This window comes from Ammodytes marinus (assembly GCF_949987685.1).
Source record: "Ammodytes marinus genome assembly, chromosome: 19".
In the NCBI taxonomy this organism is placed as follows: domain Eukaryota; kingdom Metazoa; phylum Chordata; class Actinopteri; order Uranoscopiformes; family Ammodytidae; genus Ammodytes; species Ammodytes marinus.
The window spans coordinates 5,752,164-5,773,116 of record NC_137223.1 but is presented as its reverse complement, the minus strand read 5'-3'; the positions used below and the strand labels follow the sequence as shown (position 1 = coordinate 5,773,116).

At 40.6% G+C, this 20,953-nt stretch overlaps 3 protein-coding genes across 4 annotated transcripts in view; 2 read left to right on the top strand and 1 right to left on the bottom strand.

The window, feature by feature from the left end:
• Nucleotides 1-4,479, top strand: part of ddx51 (DEAD (Asp-Glu-Ala-Asp) box polypeptide 51) — a 36,940-nt gene extending 32,461 nt beyond the window's left edge. Inside the window, exons 11-16 of one of the 2 annotated variants that reach the window (XM_080048183.1) lie at nt 2,970-3,085; nt 3,161-3,277; nt 3,636-3,737; nt 3,862-3,925; nt 4,038-4,172; nt 4,373-4,478. In XM_080048183.1, coding sequence (XP_079904309.1) covers nt 2,970-3,085; nt 3,161-3,277; nt 3,636-3,737; nt 3,862-3,925; nt 4,038-4,172; nt 4,373-4,390 — 552 coding nt within the window. In that variant the 3' untranslated portion in view covers nt 4,391-4,478. Of the gene's footprint in view, nt 1-2,969; nt 3,278-3,635; nt 3,738-3,861; nt 3,926-4,037; nt 4,173-4,372 lie in introns of both variants that reach the window. The other variant, XM_080048182.1, reaches the window with a different exon arrangement.
• Nucleotides 4,480-4,551: 72 nt separating this feature from the next.
• On the bottom strand, nt 4,552-6,121 carry smim8 (small integral membrane protein 8). Its single transcript, XM_080048184.1, has 2 exons — nt 5,864-6,121; nt 4,552-4,848 (listed from the first exon to the last, which is right to left on the bottom strand). Exons 1-2 carry the CDS (start codon nt 5,990-5,992, stop codon nt 4,690-4,692), a joined length of 288 nt encoding a protein of 95 aa, XP_079904310.1. The 5' UTR covers nt 5,993-6,121; the 3' UTR covers nt 4,552-4,689.
• A 5,402-nt stretch (nt 6,122-11,523) lies between these two features.
• Nucleotides 11,524-19,032, top strand: LOC307265863 (gap junction beta-7 protein-like). Its single transcript, XM_080047689.1, has 2 exons — nt 11,524-11,550; nt 17,704-19,032. The coding sequence occupies exon 2, from the start codon at nt 17,710-17,712 to the stop codon at nt 18,493-18,495; it is 786 nt and encodes a 261-aa protein (XP_079903815.1). The 5' UTR covers nt 11,524-11,550; nt 17,704-17,709; the 3' UTR covers nt 18,496-19,032.
• The last annotated feature ends 1,921 nt before the right edge of the window (nt 19,033-20,953 follow it).

Below are 20,953 nucleotides of genomic sequence, written 5' to 3'. Positions count from 1 at the left end.
TTCCTTTTTCAAATTATATTATTCTCTTTAATTTTCAACTCTTTATTTTTTATTTTTAATCACATTTAAAGCGCAACATCCTCATCTGTCGGTATTCTACGTCCTAGACTCTGTGTAAATGTCTATATGGAGAGAAGACCTCGATCAATTGAAATCTCGATAGACAAGAACCAGATTTATGCTGCATACACGTTAAAACTAGCCCAGACTCTTAACTGGAACGTTTTTGACGCAGTAACAACTGTCCTTTAGAACAGCATATGTCTCTCTCCCGAATCGTTTTATATTTTTATTTTTAAAGGTCATTACGGGTGCAATAATGCCTTTCTTGACGTAAATATCCACCGTGGGAACGACCTCTGTGTACCAGCCAAAGGTTCGTGTGCTCATGGACCGGGCCCAAAACTCATCAACAGGTATCTCTTGCTAGTATACTCTTATTTTTTTTTTTCTTTTCCTCAACGGGAAAGCTCATCACGCTGCAGCGATATTCATTGCAAAATGGAATGTCAAAACACGGAACAAAACAGCAATAGTGGCCAACCAACCAAAATAACACAACCATTTCTTTTTCAACAAAACAAGTTTCTTAACAACTCATGGAAAGACAATTTCAGTTAATAACAACTGGCAGAAATTTTTTACATACCAGTCTGCTGATTCTGCTTTCCGTCGTGAACTATGCGCTCACGCATCACCATTCAGGCTTTTTCTTAAAACAAGCACGCAAGGTTTAACAGATTTCGAGGAAAACAAAACAGACAGGTACAGTATTTATGGGCAAGGCAATACATTACCCAGGCTGCCGTCTGTCCGCTGCTTTCTTCTTGAAATCTTCCGTTACGACAACGCCATTTATGTAGTGGAAACAATGGGACATTTCTGTAGCCGAGTGGGCCATTGTACCAAGACATTTAATACTACCAGGAAAGGAGACATCTCATTATCAGGACGCGGAGGAGGAGAGTTGGTCTAACAGGTTACTTTATTCAAGGGTTTACATCAATTCACGAGCTAGTAGACAGCTTCTACTTATTCAACACAAATGTACTTATTCATTACAAACAATCCAGATGTTACCTCACCCAGGTATCTAGTCTCAACTTTTGGGGGTACAGAGCTTCTCCAGCCGTTTCCATTCCTCGGGCATAAAGCCCCGATTCTAGTGAAAGGCCTCAACTTTATACTACCTGTGTGTGTGTGTCTGGGTGTGTGTGTGCGTCTGTGTGTGTGGGTGTATGTGTGTATGTGTGTGTGTGTGTGTGGGTGTATGTGTGTGTGTGTGTCTGGGACAGATCTTATATCAAGCCTTATTAGCAATGGTGTGCCTTAGATAGAATTAGATGATAGACTTATTTGCAGCCAGGTCTTGCAATCGTGTTCCTATCTCCTTGCACTGGGTCAGCTGCTTGTTGTTGCAGTTCGTGTGCTGTGTGCTGTCAACAAGGTTAAACTTAAAGGTTGCTTGCTTTCATGGTCACCTCAAAGAGAGTCCTATTAACTTAACTGCTTTCAAACTGATATCATAAATGTTGGAAAACACTACAGCTGCGCCTATACTCATAGAATCTAGAGTTACAATACGTAACTAACAATTCATTTAAAGAGGACCTATGATGCTTTTTGACTTTTATGACCTATAAACGTTGTTATGATGATTCATAGTCATGCTTAACCATACTAAATTATCAAATAATGACTTACATGCATTTCGACGTATTCCCTGCTGACCGTCTGGGGTGTCTGTGCAGAGCACTAGACACTATTCTAGCCAGTCGAGAAGTTACGTCTTCAAAGCGGTCTACCCTTTCATAATTCGTGACGTCGCATAAAACTTCGTGAAGTCACCACGCGGATGTTTCCATGTATGGTAATGCTGTCACTTCCCTGTTCGCGTCTGCCTCGCGTCTGCCTCGCGCCCTTATAGGTCCATGCTCGTGCTTCCCGCCACTGAAAGTGTTCCGGAAGGAAGGTAACCAATCACAACGGAGTGGGGTTTGCAGGAGGGGGGGGAGGGTAGCGGAGATGGCCGATGCACAGGCGGAGGGAGCGGAGATTGCCGAAGCGCACACACTCAAGTGTTGACAGGACGTGCTGGATCGCCAAAATAAGAGAAAGAGCTTCCCGAAAATCTACATAGTTTTTTGTGATGTGATTCGTGTCAGGTTGCTCTATAGCAGTGTAAAACAAGAAATTAAGACCAGAAAAGTAGTATAATAGGTCCTCTTTAATGACGAGGAAAAACACCACACAATAAACAGTGCTGCGCTCACATTTTCGCCAAAACACAAGACTCTCTTCACTCTAGCAAGGTGACTACACACGGCGGAAATTATTCTTTCGACCAACTGTGGTCAAGCCAGCGGTCTCTCGTTTTTGCTTGGTCAAACCGCCGCTTCTTTATTTATTCCCCCGTGTTGTTGTGAGCGTGTATTTACTACTATATAGGCTATGGCGTAAACACACAGAGACGGCTCGGTGCAACTCATAGAGACAGTGAGACACAGTGTAACCAACTGATTAATTTATTGGCGAGGAAAAACACCACACAATAAACAGTGTTGTGCTCACATTTTCACCAAAACACAAGACTCTCTTCACTCTTGCCGAGATGACTAGGCGGAAATGATTCTTTCGACCAATCAAATGACGGCAGTGTGTAGCTCCGCTTTTTCGGCACCCTTTCAGGCGGCTAGTACCCCAACGGAGGAGTACTGAGATTAGGAGCGGCTCAGAGCGGTTAGGTGCGCTTAAACCGTACCCTACCCAACTTTTGGCAAATGAAAAGCCAAACTACCCGGACCGAACCGCTCCGACCCGCTCTACTCGGTGGAAACGAGGCATTTGCCCTCTCTTATTTTCAAACCTTTCCCAACTTTTGAGAGCAAAAACGCAATAAATGCAAGCAGAGCCGCACCGGAGCGCAACATTGAAACAAGGCTTTAATGTGTGCTCTGTTGTGGTTTCAGGAGTTTTATGTTCCCTGCACCATGAACAAGAAGCCCCTCCTCATCCTGCACTTCATCCTGCGCATGAAGCTCAGCCCCATCCTCTGTTTCACCAACTCCAGAGACACTGCACACAGGTTGGACACAGCAACACACATATATTCAGCTTTGTGGTGCCTTAGGCCCCTCTCACCATATGGTTCTCCTCTCAGACTCTTTGTGCTGGTGCAGCTGTTCGGTGGGGTCCAGGCTGCTGAGTTCTCCTCCAGACTCTCTCCTGGGGACAGGAAGAGGACGCTCAAGGAATTCGAACAAGGAAAGATCCAACTGTGAGTTTGTTAAGATTGTAGATTCATTACTGCAGTGACTACAGCTGTGTGTGTGTGTGTGTGCGCGCGCCAGGTCCTCACTAATTCACAGGGCTGTTAGAGAGTTAGAGGTGTAGTCAGGGATTCTGGAGAACGCTTGTTGTAAAATCCCTTTATCAGTATATATCTCCTCGCGATCCGCTACTTGTCCGTACTGTGTCCACTGGAATAAAATCCAGTGTTGATACACAGCCTAGGCTCTGTAGATGGGCCCTTTGCTAGCTTCAATGGACCCTCTTTGTTGTCATACACGTGGAGCTTTATTTGTTCATAGGTGTATGTGTGTGCATCTAATATAAACAGACATGTCATCCTGAAGGTTGATCAGCACAGACGCAGCTGCCAGAGGCATCGACATCAGCGGGGTCAAATGTGTTGTGAATTATGATACACCACAGTACATCAGGACTTACATTCACAGGTGAGCCGGCCACCAAAATACTGCTATTTACTGTTGTCAGACACGTTTACAGATGGTGTAACTATATACTTTAGATGTAGATCCATCATATAGTGTTCTCAATGAGACACTTATATATTTTCAGGATTGGACGAACAGCGAGGGCAGGGAAAGCGGGGTTGGCCTTCACCTTTCTGCTAGGAGTGCAGGTAAAATAATTATAACACATGCGCAAAATGAAATAAAGGGGAGAGGGGCCGACTAGACATATATCGTATAAACAGTCGGTATGAAATAAAGCTTTTTGTTTTTTCCTCTCAGGAGAAGAACTTCCTTCAGATGGTGGCGGAGGCAGGAAGCCCCGGGATGCAAAAGCAAATAGTCAAACCAGAGAACCTGAAGGGTATGGAAGCCCGGTATGAACAAACACTGCAGGAGCTGGCTAACGTTATCAAGGTACTATCCTCAAAAACAGACATTAAATAGGCTTAAAATCCCCCAGTATAAAAGGTTTCTGTGCACACCTACTTTAGAATTACACTATTTATGACTGACTCTTTTTGTAATAACTCACTATTGTACTCCTTTAGCAGTTGTTACTATGTTTTACCTCAATGGCAAATAACACCTTTTTATCCTTGTGTTTCTGTTTACAGGACGAGAAAGCCAAATAACGGAGCCACACTGCCATATTTTCATCACAGCTGTTAAAAGAGTTCTTCATGTTGTTTAATAAAAATAAATAAAAAAGTGTTTGTGTGTGGTGAAGCTGCTGATTTCAGTCGTGTAGCACTAGCTTCCCCTGTGAAAAACCCCCAACACATCTGAAATCATTTTGGCGGCCTATTTTCATTTATTCAGCTTACTGTTGTGTGGTAATTGTTACAGTGGTATTTACAGATTGGAGAAAAGCCTAGCAGGTTTACTAAACACACAGTTTAATGAAAGCATGTAGAGTAGAGTTGGCAGGTTTTCAGTCCCATTTGGAAGTCTTCCTCCTCATGTATTTCTCTCCCTGGCTGTCCACAGCCTGGTACAGCACCTGGTCGTTCTCCTTCATGGCGTGCATGTAGCCCAGGTAGCCCACACACAGAGTGATGCTCACCAGTCCAAACACCATCACTGGTTTGTTCTGAAAAAACAACAGCAGCACTGTTACAGTCAAGGTCTTGTTTACTCATGGGTAAATATAGACCAAGTGGCACCTACACTGCTACAGTCAACAACACCAAGATGAAGAGGTTTAATCAAGGCAGCTGACGGACAATCTCGCCATCTGCACGTAGAGAGAGCAGCTCTCTCGTTCTGGGGTTTGTCTAATTAAGACCTTCTTCACCGGTGGGAATATGAAGGTGTATTGAACTCTGAGATCCTATGTAGTATAAATGTGCAAACATGTTAGAAAATTGGTTCAACCTAGCCTGGGAAAAGGCAGAAAAAGTGTTTTATGGTCTTACTGTCTAACCCTACATTTTCCCATGTGAAATCACACATGAAGAAAATGTAGGGTTAGGATTAACAGGACAGCTGGGCCAAGGGGAGACTGAGGGAAGAAAAACCTCATTCATTATATTATAATAGCGATTTCATAATGATAGAACGCCGGTTCCGTATGGGTGAAGTATTCCTTTAACAAACTAAAGACGTTGGTTTGGTCGGAGTGGCTGACAAATTGCTGTGAAAAGCTGCATGTGTGAGATGGGCTTCACCAGTTAGATACAGGGGTATCTGGGCTGTGGCTTATCACACAGGTGAAGGTAGTGTTAAGTTAGGTTGGTAATGCTTCTCCTTTCATAACTTCATAAAGGAAGAAAAATCCAACTGGCTTCTTTTTTTTCAAAGATTTTTGTGAAAGCTGAATAAAAAGAGAGGGTGGCTTTTTATTATACTTTGGGAGTCTAGACACAGTGACACACTCATAAAAACATGAAAGCATAGTAAAATAATTATGAATCGCCTTCATGCATGAATCCTACAGCGATAATAGCCTAATTTCAGTCATTGTAGGCTACACACAGAGATAAAGATACCGAGAAATAGAAATGCACAGCAGAAGTCGTGTAGGCCTACTCATTTCACAAACCATTTTTTCTGGGGGAACTCATGTCTTACTATGGGAGTTCATTGAATGTTAGTGTGAATCTTACCGGTTTCATGAAGAGTTCAGGGTTGAAGGCTCGGAACATGGTGGTGGTCGTGACTCCCCTCATCCCCGGCGTTCTGAAGCCCTTCTCTCCGGGAACCTCCTTCCCTTTGTCCGCCTCGGTACCCGACATGTTCGCTCAGTGCGTGGGGCGCTCTTTGGGCAAAGACAACAATTACAGAGCTCGGAAAGGGAACATGGCAGAACTTTAAACTATGCTGTTGACGCTGCATCAATAACAAACGCAGCCATGTTTGTTTCAAAGACGAATGCGAGGAGTTTGAAGAAGAAGACGGAAGTTGAGAATATACTAGTGGAAAGGTCACAGCGTCCCCAGTGGCTATAAGCGGGACATCCCACGAAAGTCATATTGATTTACGCTGAGGTAAGGTGGTAAAACAATGTAAGCTACCTGAGATGAGGACGACGTTACCTTCTCAGAATAGAAAAGGAGTAGGGTTAATATTTAATTTTATTTATTTGTTTTAATTTGTTGCTGTACGTTGTTCCAGGAGTCCACCCAGCCTTTCCATATAAAACACAATGGTGTGTGTCATAAGCATCTCCTGTGATGAACCTTAAAGCAGAGTGAAAAACAGAGTCCAGGAGTTTAAGACATGAATGTGATGCGTGCCGGTAAACCACATCACCGTAATCAAGGACAGACATGAAAACTGCCTCAATAATCCCTTTCCTACTAAATAAAGGGAAGGGGGTTTTGTTCATATAAAAATAACAATACCATATATTAAACAGGTGTGGGCTAATTATTTTCTAATGGGACTCCATTAAAAGGAAAATCTCCCTTGTCTTTCCTATTTTCTGGCCATTTTTTGACCATTTAACGCTGGTGAATTGGGTAACATATTTAACTTATACTGTATCATCATGAAACGTTGCCAGTTGATTACTAACAGTAATACAATTAATTTCTGTATTAAATTTAATTCAGAAATTTTCCCTAGTGTTTAGCGCTCTGCACAGCCACCCCAGACGGCCAGCAGGGAATATGTCTAAATGCATGTAAGTCATTATTTGACACTTAAGTATTGTTAAAAATTACTATAAATCATTATAACAACATCTTTAGGTCAAAAAAGTTGAAAAAGCATAATAGGTGCTCTTTAAACATTTTATTTCATTCTTACAACATATAACCTAAGTGTACAACGTTTTGACAGAACAGGTTTTGGACACAACATTTTATTCCTTTTATGACTCAGAAAGTACTAGGCTATACTGTATGTGCAGGTCTAATGCCTCGTTTCTACCAAGCAGAGCGGGACAGATCGCTTTTAAGAATCTGGTCGGTGTTTCCACTGCTGACACTATACTGTTAGGGCGGGGTTTATGACCCTACCCTTACTGTTAGGGCGGGGTTTAGGCTGGACGGCGATAGCCGCTGCCAGAATATGGGTCAAAGTATTGGGCTGTGGAACAACTGTGGTCAAGCCAGCGGTCTTTAGTTTTTGCTTGACCAAACCGGCCGCTTATATATTTATTCCCCCCGTGTTGTGAGCATATTACGCCGGTAAATTTATGCACAGAGACGGCTCGGTGCAAGCCGACAGAGACAGTGGGTGAACAGCGCTGGCTGCGGCAGCTACAGGCTGACTGGTGACATCGTATTGCTTAATTTTTTATAAGACCGTATATCACATAAAGAATGACATTGTCATTAAGTTTAATAATCCTCCTTCTATTAATTTTATTTAACCTGAACCATTTACTTGTATAAATAAATAAATTATAATGAAATTTAGATAGGGGAGAGTGGCCTAAGTTGTGCAACTTTTTACTCTAAGTGATTTTAAAGTGAGCCCTTGACAGTAAAGTCTCCAACTCAAATATGTACATATATATATATATATTTATATATGTATATTTCAGGGTGTTGTGCATCCCTGGCAATACAAACTTTGGGTCTGGAATAAACTGTTTAAGAAATATAGCTTTCGGAAAAAAAGTTGTCTTGATGCACAACTTGCCCCCGGTGTGGTGTAAGTTGTGCGGTTGGAGAGAATACCATGGGGTGAATTGTGCCATTGATATATATCTCATAAACTGTAATGCAAGACAAATCCATAAGACAATTACTTATTTAAGGTGTATTTAAGTAAATAAAGTAAATATTTTACAAAGATTGAAGACAATTTTCTTAAACAAGGCCTAGCAGATCTAATGGTTTTACCTGCAAAGCTCACAATGACAAAGTCACCATCATCATCTTTCTGGCCATCTGAAATCTCATCAGTGGTGTCGTTAAGTGGAATTGAGATGTCACTCTCTTCTGAGCTACTGTAGACAATCACTTTCTTTTGGTGACCAGCGTATACAGCCATGCCACTGGCACAACTCTCAGAAATGTACTTTGCACTAGTTGCTCCGTGCTTGTGGAACCAACTGCCACCTGACAAATGTGATTCCCCCTACATTTCTGCCTTTAAATCAAGGCTCAAAACCCATATGTACACCCTGGTGTTTCCTCCCCATTAACTATCTTACCTCTGCACTACTATCTGTGTTTATGTGGATGTATGGGCTTTACGTCTTTTATTTTGGTTATTGTTATTTTACCTTCATTGTTTACCTACTGAATGCACTATGTACAGCACTTTGGACAGTGCAAACTGTCATAAATGTGCTTTTATAAATACATTTTACTTACTTACTTACTTACTTATAACTCACCTAGGCCCTTTGGCACAAATCACCCCAATCCCAGAATTTTGGATAATAAGCATGAAGCAGCAGTTTAGGGCTGACATCGTGCTAACTGTATAGACTCAAAATGTAGTATACCAAAGCACTAAAACATGTGTCAAATGTTTTCAAACTTGTCTATTATTGTTCAGACACAATAATCAAAAAACCTTGATCATGGAAATTTTACTTTGAAAGGCAAAACAGTTGTTTTAGCTTAAATGTGCTTATATCTTATTCCTTGTGTCTCCCTTCTTTACAGAATGAGTCAAATGGATGGCTCTTCTTAAATATGTGGTCACATTTCCAATTTCTTCCACGGTTTTCTAGAAACAAGGGTTGGCACAACTTCCAAAATGCACAACTTAGGCCACTCTCCCCTAATAATACAAATCATAATAATTTATGTGTTAGTCTGTTCATATGGAAATCTGATGTTTGAGAAATACACACAGGCTACAATTATCAAGGGTGCCTATTGACTGTTAAAACATTATTATCTTTATTTTACAATGAACGTAGGATCAACATAGGGTTGACTGTTCATTCATTAGATGAGATATGTACCTTGTGAGTGGGGGGACAGTTGATAGTCAACGTATTAGAAGTTGACACTCTACTGAATGTAAGTTGAGTATTGGTTAATAACAGTTGTTGATAGTCAACTTTCTAGAAGTTGACACCCTACAGATAGTTGAATATTGGTAAATAACATGTTGTAAAAATTGTGTCTGTTGCAGAACTTTTCTAAAATATTTTAACAAAATAAAATGTTCTTATAGTTAACAGACAGTTAGTTGAATGCATGTTACAATTTGTTGACAGTTCTGTTGAATATCAACTTACTGTTGACATGCAACACAACATCAACGTATAGTGCAACTTAAAGTTAACTGACAGTTAGTTGAATTCATGTTTCATTTCTGTTGAAAGTGTTCTGTTGAATATCAACTAAACATCTACTTGCTGCCTTTCTTACCCATTTATCCTCTCTCTCAACTAACATAATTCTACTCCCAGAGGAAAAGAAAATTCAAAAAGATGTTTCATTTACTTCTCCTAGACAACTATGAGATCTGTGTGACACCAAACTGAGATCTATTTCTCCTGTCTCTTATTTCTTTCTCCAGAGCAATAAGATGCACTCAATCTTAATTTAGTCTCCTTTAAGTTTCAGAAGAGATCTCATCAAACTCTCATATAATTCTCAGAGTTTCTCAACTGTTGTGTCTCTTTGTAGATCAGTAGATCTGCCCCTCACCTCTGGAATACCCTCCCACCTGACATCCATAATTCTGACACCCTTTCCACTTTCAATTCCCATCTCAAAACACATCTTTTTAAACTGGCATAGTCTAATAATTTTTTTATTGTTGTTGTTTTGTTCTTTTAACTCTGCCCTGTAAGGTGACCTTGAGTGCTTTGAAAGGCACCCTCAAATAAAATGAATTGTTATTATTATTATTACTAATACTGCAACTTATAGTTAACTAGCAGTTAGTTGAATGCATGTTTTTTTTTTTTTTTTTTTAACCTTTATTAATACAGGTATATCCCATTGAGTCCGGAGACTCTTTTTCAAGGGAGACCTGTTCCCATTTACACACACATTCATACACTGATAGCAGGCTAACTATCAACATTCACACGAGGCAAGGTGGGTGAAGTGTCTTGCCCAAGGACACAACAACTATGACACAGGTGGCAGGGCGGGGATCGAACCTCCAACCCTTTGATTATCGGCCGACCTGCTCAACCACCTGAGCCACAGTGGCCCAAAATAAGATAAATGTTACTTATCTGTTGAGATAGTTCTGTTGAATATCAACTTATTCACTGTTGACATGCAACTGCATATTATCTACTGATAGCTTGTTGAGTGTCAACAGTGGACTATCAAAATAAAGTGTTACCAAAAAGGTAAATTAATTTAAATGTTAAATTCCAATTCCAGTAGGAGACACATCATATATGATTCATCAACAGTCAGTGCGTTTCCATGGCACAACTAGATTGGATTAAGACATATACCGAACTAGACACTCGAACGGACCGTGTCACTTGTCTGAGTATACATGGCCTTTCAGGAATCGGATAAATGTCCGAAGCATGGCTGTCTCCACTATGCTAGGTGGCGCTGTAGCCCTTTCAACAAGTGGTTATAGAGCCACGTCCGGTTCTTTTCCGGCAGCAACCCTACTATTTTTTTACATCGTCTCCTTCCACTTCCATGTGAAATCCCCGGCAGGGATTCTCGAGCAAGCGCAAAACGCAAACTCCGATATGCGATGTCCGATCCCTGTATACATGCAGAGAGAATGCCGACTATGAATGAGTTATCTAGGTGTTCTTATCCGACTTTGCTTGTCCGTTAATGTGCCGATTTGTGTGTGAAGTAGATCGGATAAAGGTGTTTACATGCATTTTACAAGTACTGTTGAAGTCTTATTCGTTTATTTACCCGATTGAGTCTGCATGTAAACGCACTGAGTGTAACATGATCTGACTCTCATGAAAGTCAGATGAGTAGCTTGATACTGTGCTCTCCACCACCCCCACTCAGCCAGAACAGGACAGGCAGCCCATGTTATTTGCATTAGACAGACTGCTCCAAGGTGATGTTGTCTGACACACACACACACACACACACACACACACACACACACACACACACACACACACACACACACACACACACACACACACACACACACACACACACACACACACACACACACACACACACACACACACACACACACACACACACACACACACACACACACACACACACACACACCATCCAATTCATGCTTGCATGCTCAACAGGTGGCCTGGAGGAAGGCTTCTGTTGACATGGTTTCCTGTCAACTTAGCCTAACACGTCACAGTCAGTGTGTGTGTGTGTGTGTGTGTGTGTGGGATGAGGTGTGGCTCAGCAGGTGTGCATCAGACATAGAAGGAAACACATCACCTGCTCTAACAACGGTAAGTTCCCTTCTGAAAACTCTCGACAGGTCTTTTGGACTTTTTTTGAGCTTTTATTAGATGTTAGATTCTTTAGGCCTTTCCTGTACGAATGTGTTTTGCCCTTACAATTTCCTAATTCTGCAGCTAACGTATTGTGAACCACATCATAACTAGGCTTTAGTAAACGGTGTGAGACTGCTTCATCATAGTCATTGCTTACAGGTTTAAGAAAGTCATTTGATATTCCATGTTTATTTATCTATCAATACAATACCTTGACATATTTGAGTAAATATATGAGTTCTGTGATTATATTCACAAGATGGAGAATATGTCTATGGGCCAACAATCTTACAAAGTAATACGACTTCATATGTTGTGCCTCTCATCCTAAAAGCTTTCTATGGAACGCCACAGACATTTTTAGGGCAATTGTTTCTTTTTCCTTTACTAATGATTTACTGCGATAACCACACGGGATTATTATTAGACGGTGTCAACATTTAAGATGACTGAATTATTGAGCTCATTATCAAACAACCAGCCGTGGGCAGATTCTATGATCTGGTAATGTATTTCATCCATAAGGTGTTAAGAGCTATCAGAATGAATTAAGATGTGTATGAACCATTTGCATTGGTTTTTGGCAACTTTAGTGAAACATTGGTATATATGAGAATCATAACACATAAAGTGAAATTAATAAAATAAACACACTTCTCAGAAGGTCGACATTTCTGGAATATAAATCCTTCTTCTCATTAGTTTGATTTTATATTCATATCTTTAGAGATACTGGATGTTTAACTCCACGAGCTGCAATTATCAAAATTTAAACAAAAGAAAGAACTGACATATTTCACTTTGTGTAAGGAATCTAAAATATATGAATGTTTTTGAATGAGCTTTTCCATAATATTCTAATTTCTTTGGATGCACCTGTGTATCATTTCACAGAATGTGCCAGTGTGTGCTTGATAACACACTGCCCTGCTGTTGGTTTGTGGAATATTTGCATATTTTTAAGCTCCATTAGAGCACATGAGCCCTGCTTTGTTACCTGGATTGTGGACTGTGGTGGATATTCCTAAATTCAGTGTTTAGTTTATTTTCTCTCTTTCTTTCTTTATAGTTTTGTGGACAGTCTTCTTTATTCACTTTACAATTGTCAATAGGCAACCTAAAATACATTAGTTAAAAAATGTAGATAATATACACTCAACAAAAATATAAACGCAACACTTTTGTTTTTGCTCCCATTTTTCATGAGATGGACTTAAAGATCTAAAATTCATTCCAGATACACAATTGTACCATTTATCTCAAACATTGTTCACAAATCTGTCTAAATGTGTGATAGTGAGCACTTCTGCTTTGCTGAGATAATCCATCCCACCTCACAGGTGTGCCACATCAAGATGCTGATCTGACATCATGATTAGTGCACAGGTGTGCCTTAGACTGTCCACAATAAAAGGCCACCCTGAAATGAGGCATGTGGTGGTCACACCAGATACTGACTGGTTCTGAGTCCCCAGACCCCCAATAAAGCAAAAAAATGCACATTTCAGAGTGGCCTTTTATTGTGGACAGTCTAAGGCACACCTGTGCACTAATCATGATGTCAGATCAGCATCTTGATGTGGCACACCTGTGAGGTGGGATGGATTATCTCAGCAAAGCAGAAGTGCTCACTATCACACATTTAGACAGATTTGTGAACAATGTTTGAGAGAAATGGTACAATTGTGTATCTGGAATGAATTTTAGATCTTTAAGTCCATCTCATGAAAAATGGGAGCAAAAACAAAAGTGTTGCGTTTATATTTTTGTTGAGTGTAAATTCCATATACACTAGTTACAGCATGCCTAAGTAAAAGGGAGAAATACATATCAACATATCACACACAATTTGAGCAAGCACAAAGAAGCGAGCACAAGCAAAGACATCAAAGCTGTTCTTGCAATAAAACAACAATACAAAGGAGATAAAGGGAAAGAGAATAGTCACACACATTGAAAGTACATACACCACCTGACATGGAAGCAGGCAGCAGCAATGACTATGTTATATTACAGTTTTTTTCGTCGCTAAACCACAGTGGGCACAACTGTAGCTCAATGTGCAAAACTACCTACAGTCTGCACTACCAACAGTCACTGGAGCTGAACAGTTCACTTCACCTGCAAAACAGGTTCAGTGCAGCAAACACTATGAACCAGCCTCATTGAGATAACACACACAGTGGCCCTCATTTATCAATCTTGCGTAGACCAGAAAAATGGGTGTACGTACATTTCCACGCAAATCTCGGCATTTATCAATATGGACGTGAGCGTAGGATACGCTCAAATCCCACGCCAGCTCTCAGCTCGTGTACTCAATTTTGTAAACAGCATGGACTCGCAGTGCAGGCTGTGCCGGGTAGCCGATGACTTTGTTGGACAATTATAAGAAGATAATACAAATGCAGTGTTTGCTCAGACCGAAATAAAGATATTAATCACTTAAAATTGTGCAGCTTATGGTGCGCAACTGAGTAGGAGCACTGATTCAATAGTGCACACACCGGCCACTTAGGAGCGCTGCATGGGACTGCGTAAGGGCAGTTATCTCTGCTGGGGGGACACTGAGGCACGGGGGCTGCATTCATTCAAAATGTTAGCCACAGTATTAAATATGTAGTAGGCCTACACTGCTCTTTATGATAAAAAATACACGGCACAACATTCAGCTTAACATTTTATTTATTTGACGCACTTTTTATATGTTAGTTCCTCTTTTAATGTGTTATTGATCGCTTAAGCGAGCGATTTATTTCCACCGTTAACCGGCACGTTTTCCGACCTGCTGTTGGAGCAGGACTGTGGGCGCTCTCACAGCTGATCGTTGTCGGGTCGGCTTGTGCAGCTGACCGCCGGGCTGACCACTCGTGCTGTCATACAGTAAAACGCAAAATGTGTTATTTTTAGTTTTTACAACCCTTTTGAGTAGTGCTATCTAAAAGGGCAATACATTCTAATCATTCAAATCTCTGCAGACCTGTATTTATTTCATGGGGACCATTACCGGACAGTTGGTGCGTCTGTTTCTCCTCTACCACTTAGGCTATATTATGCCCGCACCCTCAGTTGGTTGCATTTCAGAACAGCAACACGCGATGTTTGAGTCAGACCACTTTTTCTTCATCTATGTAAAGAAATGGCGACATATAATTGTATATGCTGTTTTATAGCATTTGAGCGATAGTAGCCTACTGATGTAAACCTAAAATGCAAAATCCTCAGCTGGAGATCGTTTTATCAACACCAACGCTGTTGACTGCAGCAGTTATTTCCTTCCTAACTGCTGCCTTCTGTTGTTCTTTGATGCCGCTTGTAATGCTCCGAAATGAAACTCTTTTTTTTCTACTTTCGCTGTTATTCTGTCAATTTCTACTTCAGATAAATTCCTCTTCTGTGCCGTAATTCGCATATCCATGTCGTAAAACCTCTGGGCGAGGCCTCTAAACTGAGAAAATATAGGGGCGTGGTACGATCGTTTTCAGCCGCCGCATTTATCAATAATGGCCTGGCGTACGCTGAGATTGGCGAGATTCGACTGTTTGATAAATCCCACGCGACACCTGGCGTAGGGAGGTATTTGCGCCAGAATCTGTACCAGTTTCCACGCAAAATTGATAAATGAGGGCCACTGTCAGTCAGAACATGCTCAGAGTACAAACACTAGCATCAAACCCCAATACACAAATTACAAACTTTTAATCTTTACAGTTTGAATAATTTGAGTTATTTCACACAAATTACATAATATTTTCTTTGATGAAAGGGTGAAATTCTTTCACATGAAATTGTTTATTTTATAACATACCAGTTTTTTTAGGAAAACGAAAATAAATGAAAATCTGAAGTTTGCTTCAATAGATACACATTTTGTATATTTTATTGAAAACATTTCCAAATGTATTTATCTGTGTAAATATTCTATAATTGTAATAGCCTACAGAAATCTATCCTGTAATGTTGTCATTTACTGTAAGGATGCAACTCTAAGCTGTTTGTTTGCTGGAAAATTTGTATTACAGATGCAACTTTAGATTTTTGCAGATTGGGTTGCACTCTCAACCCTGCCTCTCTCAATGAGAGACCATGATTCACATTGTGAAAAACTGTACTATATACTGTACTATATATGTTCACTAACAAGTCTAAAACAAGACACCTTCTAGTGTTTCAGCTGAAATTCCAATATGCAGTGTTTGAAATGCACCAGGCTGAAATTCATTCTGTTTTGAATGTGTGGTTTACAGATGTGACAGCAGTGTGTTAGCATTTGAACAAAGTGCTGGAAATCCACAGTGGTGTGCAGGTTGTGGTTAAGGCCATGGGATAAGTGTGTAGAGTTTTGAAAAGTGTGTTTAAGCAATGAAACATGAACTGCTGCTGTGCAGACTGTAGTTAGTTTTGTACATGTCGCCCCAGTTGTGCCCACTGTGGGATAGCAATAGAAAAAACTGTAATAAGTGATGAGATAGTTAGTCTCTCTCAAAATTCATGTTTGTGTTTACAGTTTTTGCCGAATGCTTACACACATGTTGCAGACTTTGTCCCACTGTGTCAAAACTTAACACACAGGCCGAATAGGACAAAGCACATACAGATAAACTTCTAACTTATATGGCAGAATAAAACTCTTGAAACAAAACCTAACAATCCCATTTCAAAACAGTTTTTAGCATCAAAACAATACACACATGCACTTTTGAATTACTCTTTCCTAGCAGCAACAACACACAAATGTGCTTTATGCAAAACACAGCTATGTTCAGTACTTTAGATGTGTTTTTACTTTAAAAGTCTCATACAGATCTTTTTTGTGAAAGATTGATCCACTACAGTTGATCTAGACACATTAAAACAACATGTGAACGCTTCAGATTTTTTATTTTTTTTTGCCATTTCAGGTTTTTGCAAAAGTAAAAAAAAACACACAAAGACACACAAGAAATGGTACCACTAGAATGTTCTACAAAACATAGTGTTGTAGGGGAATGATTGGAAGACATATGGATCCTGTCTCCTGTTGGCATCTGGCCACATCACCTCATCCACGTCACAGGCAGTGTCCTCCCTTGCCAAGCAACGGGGGAAATATCGCCTTGCATGCCGTATCCAACCTCTTGCAGAATTTTTGGGAAAGATTGATCCACTATATTTTCAATTAGACACATGAAAAAAATATAGAAAAGCCTCTGAAAAAAAGTTTATATTGCAATTTCATGGTTTTGGCCAAAAACAAAAAAAAACCACAACAAATAGGTAGGCAATTCAGTGTGTCTCTATGAACTCTGAAACAATTACAGTAAAAAAAAAAAAAGTGTTGTAAGGAATGGGGCGAGTGGATTATGAATCCTTTGGATACCGCCTCCTGTTTGCGTCATCCTTTGAGAAGCAACAGGGAAATGATCACCTGATATCCAGTCTAAATGTCCTAATTATGGAGCTATTGTGTTGTTGGGCTGGAATCTCAGACCAGCCTCCTATATTGTTAGGCCATGATCTATGACATGGTCCACTATAGTGACCCTGTCTCCGTCTGTTGTCTCCTTTGTCATCATCCTCCTGCCTCTCTCTCTCTTGTCCTCTTCCCCTGACTCTTACTGTCTCACAAAGGAGCTGAGCTCACCTGAGGTCTATTTGTAATGCTAAGGCTAACACTGATTGGTATTATATTAGCTTTATTTTTCATGTGTGTGAGTCTGTGTGCTTTTCCAATTTTAGTTGTGTTTTGTATTTTAAATAGATGTGTTTTCCCAATGATTGCAGGAGATTTCATTTTTTAACAATGTGTCTTATGTGAAAAACAGTGTGTAGTGTTTTGCAAGAAGTGTGTTGGAGAATTTCAAACACAGTGCAAAGCACTTGTTGTGTTTATTGGGTTGGTGCTTGTGTTTAGGGCATGGTCACCAAAGTTAGAGGTTGTGATGCTTTGGGCATAGCAACCACTTTTAGTGTTTAAGCATTAGGTAAAAACTGTAATTTGGAATGAGCATATGCACACACATTGATACGAGTAAAGCATGTGTGAAGAGGGCCCATTGACTGGACCTTTTCATGGGGCCAGACATTTGAGTCTGGTTCCACCTAACTGTTGTTGTATTGCCCTGACAGGAGAAGATGAACTGGGGCTTCCTGGAGAACATCCTCAGCGGGGTGAACAAGTACTCTACAGTGATCGGGCGCATCTGGCTCTCTGTGGTCTTCCTCTTCAGGATCCTGGTATACGTGGCGGCGGCTGAGCAGGTGTGGAAGGACGAGCAGAAGGATTTCCTGTGCAACACTCGGCAACCCGGCTGTGAGAACGCCTGCTTCGACCACTTCTTCCCCATCTCGCAGATCCGCCTCTGGGCTCTGCAGCTCATCATGGTGTCCACCCCGTCCCTGCTGGTGGCCCTGCATGTGGCGTACAGGGAGCACCGCGAGGCCAAGCACAAGAAAAAGCTCTACAAGGACAAAGGAAGCCTGGACGGAGGTCTGTTCTGCACCTACACCGTCAGCCTGATCGTCAAGATAACCTTCGAGGTGGGCTCCCTGCTGGCCTTCTACTACCTCTACAATGGCTTTGAGGTGCCCCTCTTGCTCCAGTGCGCCCAGAGTCCCTGTCCCAACACCGTGGACTGTTTCATTTCCAAAGCCACAGAGAAGAAGATCTTCCTCTACATCATGGGCTGCACCTCCATCTTGTGCATCGCTCTGAATTTGGCTGAGCTCATGTACATCATATGGAAGCACCTGTGGAAATGTTTCACCCGACGGTACATCCCAGTGGAGAAGACTTCCAACCACTATCAGCAGCCCGTTTCCATTGTCAACAAGTTTGTCTCTGCAGAGTCTGTGGTAAACGCTGAGGACAGCACAACGCAGCCCACATCCTCCGCTGAAAACCAGCCAGTCCAGTCCTAGAGTAGATAGCTCATGTTCCCATCTCACAGTGAAACCATGGCTTACCTGACAAACCAACATGGACACTTTTCTACAACCTGTTTTATAAAAAAAGACCAACAAAGATTGAATAATACACTTCTTTGGGCTTCAATTCATAAACGCTATAGGGCAGACTGTGTTTCATTTATTAGTGTGATCAGATTGTAATTACAGATATTAAGGACAATACAAATCAAATATGTCATGTTGACTTGTCTAACTCGCATCTGATAAATTCTCTATTGACCTCAAATTCAGTAGCTATCCTTTTTGGTTACATTTTGACATTCTGCCAATTGTACACATGAATATCATGTTACTCAGCATGGTATTTAGCGTGTGAAAACATTTTTAATGTTTACCAGGTGGGTGGGGGGTTCTAATCAAAGATGTTATCAAATTGCAATAAAGGTGAAGTAAGCGATTTATTTATGTTAATATAAGTGTTAAATCGCTCTTTATTCATACAGTGATCACTTATATTGTGTGCGCGTTTCATAAAGCCGATCTCTCAGTCACCCGCTCTGCATGTAATCTGCAAATAAACTTTTCAGGGATCCCACTACTAATAACCAATCAGAAGAGAGAACTCTACAAACCAGCACCCGTCTCACTTTTTATCATGTTTTATCACACTTATGGATCTGAGATGATGCTAGATAACTCGCTGCTTGAAGACCGCAGTGCATTAATGTGGTGACGTGGGGACGAGCGAGGGGACTGCTAACCGCAGTCACTGACAGGAAGTTAGCTAAACTGACCATTCCGCTTACTGAACCTTTAAGTAATATGTAGGATCCAGAATGTTTGGACCAAACCAGGGACTACAAGACAGGATATTTCTCTTATGAGTCACCAAACTATGAAAAGTGCAATACGTATACTCTCAAGTAACCTGTCTTTATTTGAAACAGGTTGCCTGTAATTGACCTTTTTCCCTGGCAGACATTTTGTCTTGTTGTTGCAGGAAAAGCACAAGTGCCTAACTAATATACACATCACAATGACTCTTTCTTCCAGTGAGCCATGACAGTGTGCAACATACATGCTATGATGAGCCAAATTGTCTGCTATTAAAAATATATAAATTATATTTTTTACCAGTCAAAATGCACCAGCACCACTGATGAACTGGAGTTGCAATATTACTTGCTAAAAGTACACAATCACATCCAACCTCTTTGTCTCATTCTTTTTCTATCTATAGTACAGTAGCTACAAAAACAGTTTGGGGTATAAAACTAAGGGCGCCCCCTATTTCAATTTGTCTTTGTCAGCGAAGACAAACAGGTCAGATGTGATTGGCCGTACAGACATTCACATATCAAGCTGTTTAATAGGCAGTTGTGCTCATTGTAGGTATATTAGCACCCCTTTAGTTGTTGAATGAAAACATCTTGAATGTTTCACTTTAATGGCTCAAGACAGTTTGTTCTAATATTTTACACCAATTGGTTTCCTTAAGGATAAACACTTAAACCTAAATTGTCTAAAACAATATTAAAGCTCCCATATTATACACGTTTCGGTTCTATTATACACCATATTATATGGTCTTAGTGGTCCCTAATACGTTTTTCACAATAAATATACAATCTTTGAGCTCCCCCTGCCCCTGTCCGGAAGCGAAGCCAGATACGCCTCGCCCTCTGTCTGTCAGGGCCGTGGACCAATAAGACCACCTATCGGTGTATGAATGTGTGTGTGAATGGTAACGTGTAAATGGGAACAGGTCTCCCTTGCAAAAGAGTCTCCGGACTCAATGGGATATACCTGTATAAATAAAGGTTAAAAAAAAAAAAAAAAAAAATAGGGGTGTGGGCTGCACAGTGGAAGCTTCTGGCTTTCCAGTTTTTGAGGTCAGAAACGAGGAGAATTCTGACTGGAGTATATTGGGGGGGAGGGGTGGGGGTTTCAGAAAGGGGGAGAGTGAGAAAAGGAGAGATTGTTATTTTTTTAATATTTTGTCAGTCTCTAGGCACACCGTGGACCCATGGATATGTTAGAACACATTTAAAAAGTGCATTTAGCATTATGTGACCTTTAAGCATTGATCAGTATGCGTGCACAGGGAAGAACATTTTTGATTAGAAAATCAACCTAAGCATTAAACTTTCTTACTTTATCCTATTGTGCCTTTATAATCAATGTTTTTCTCCTTTTTTCAATCTTATTTTCTTCTGTTGTCAAGTGTTTTATTTTCATCTCATTTTCTTTTCATGGTATTCCATCCCTTTTTTCTGTTCATATTTTTATTTTTATTTAGAAGTGTATTGAGCAGGGACCAATGCATTGTACATTGTTTCATATAAAATAGATACCATGCATACAGGTTTCTAGTCGAGACTAATTTGCAACCCCTGTCCCTCATCCCATTCTATTTCAATGTAAAGCATTCTTTTTATGCATTTGTGTAATTTCTTTGTTGGAAAGTACT

What these genes read in the sequence shown, in the direction of transcription:
- smim8 (XM_080048184.1), bottom strand. Translation starts at nt 5,992, where the DNA reads ATGTCGGGTACCGAGGCGGACAAAGGGAAGGAGGTTCCCGGAGAGAAG. An exon ending in CTGAACTCTTCATGAAACCG is followed by an intron (nt 4,849 to 5,863) that starts GTAAGATTCACA and finishes TTGTTTTTTCAG; the next exon opens with AACAAACCAGTGATGGTGTT.
- LOC307265863 (XM_080047689.1), top strand. Translation starts at nt 17,710, where the DNA reads ATGAACTGGGGCTTCCTGGAGAACATCCTCAGCGGGGTGAACAAGTAC.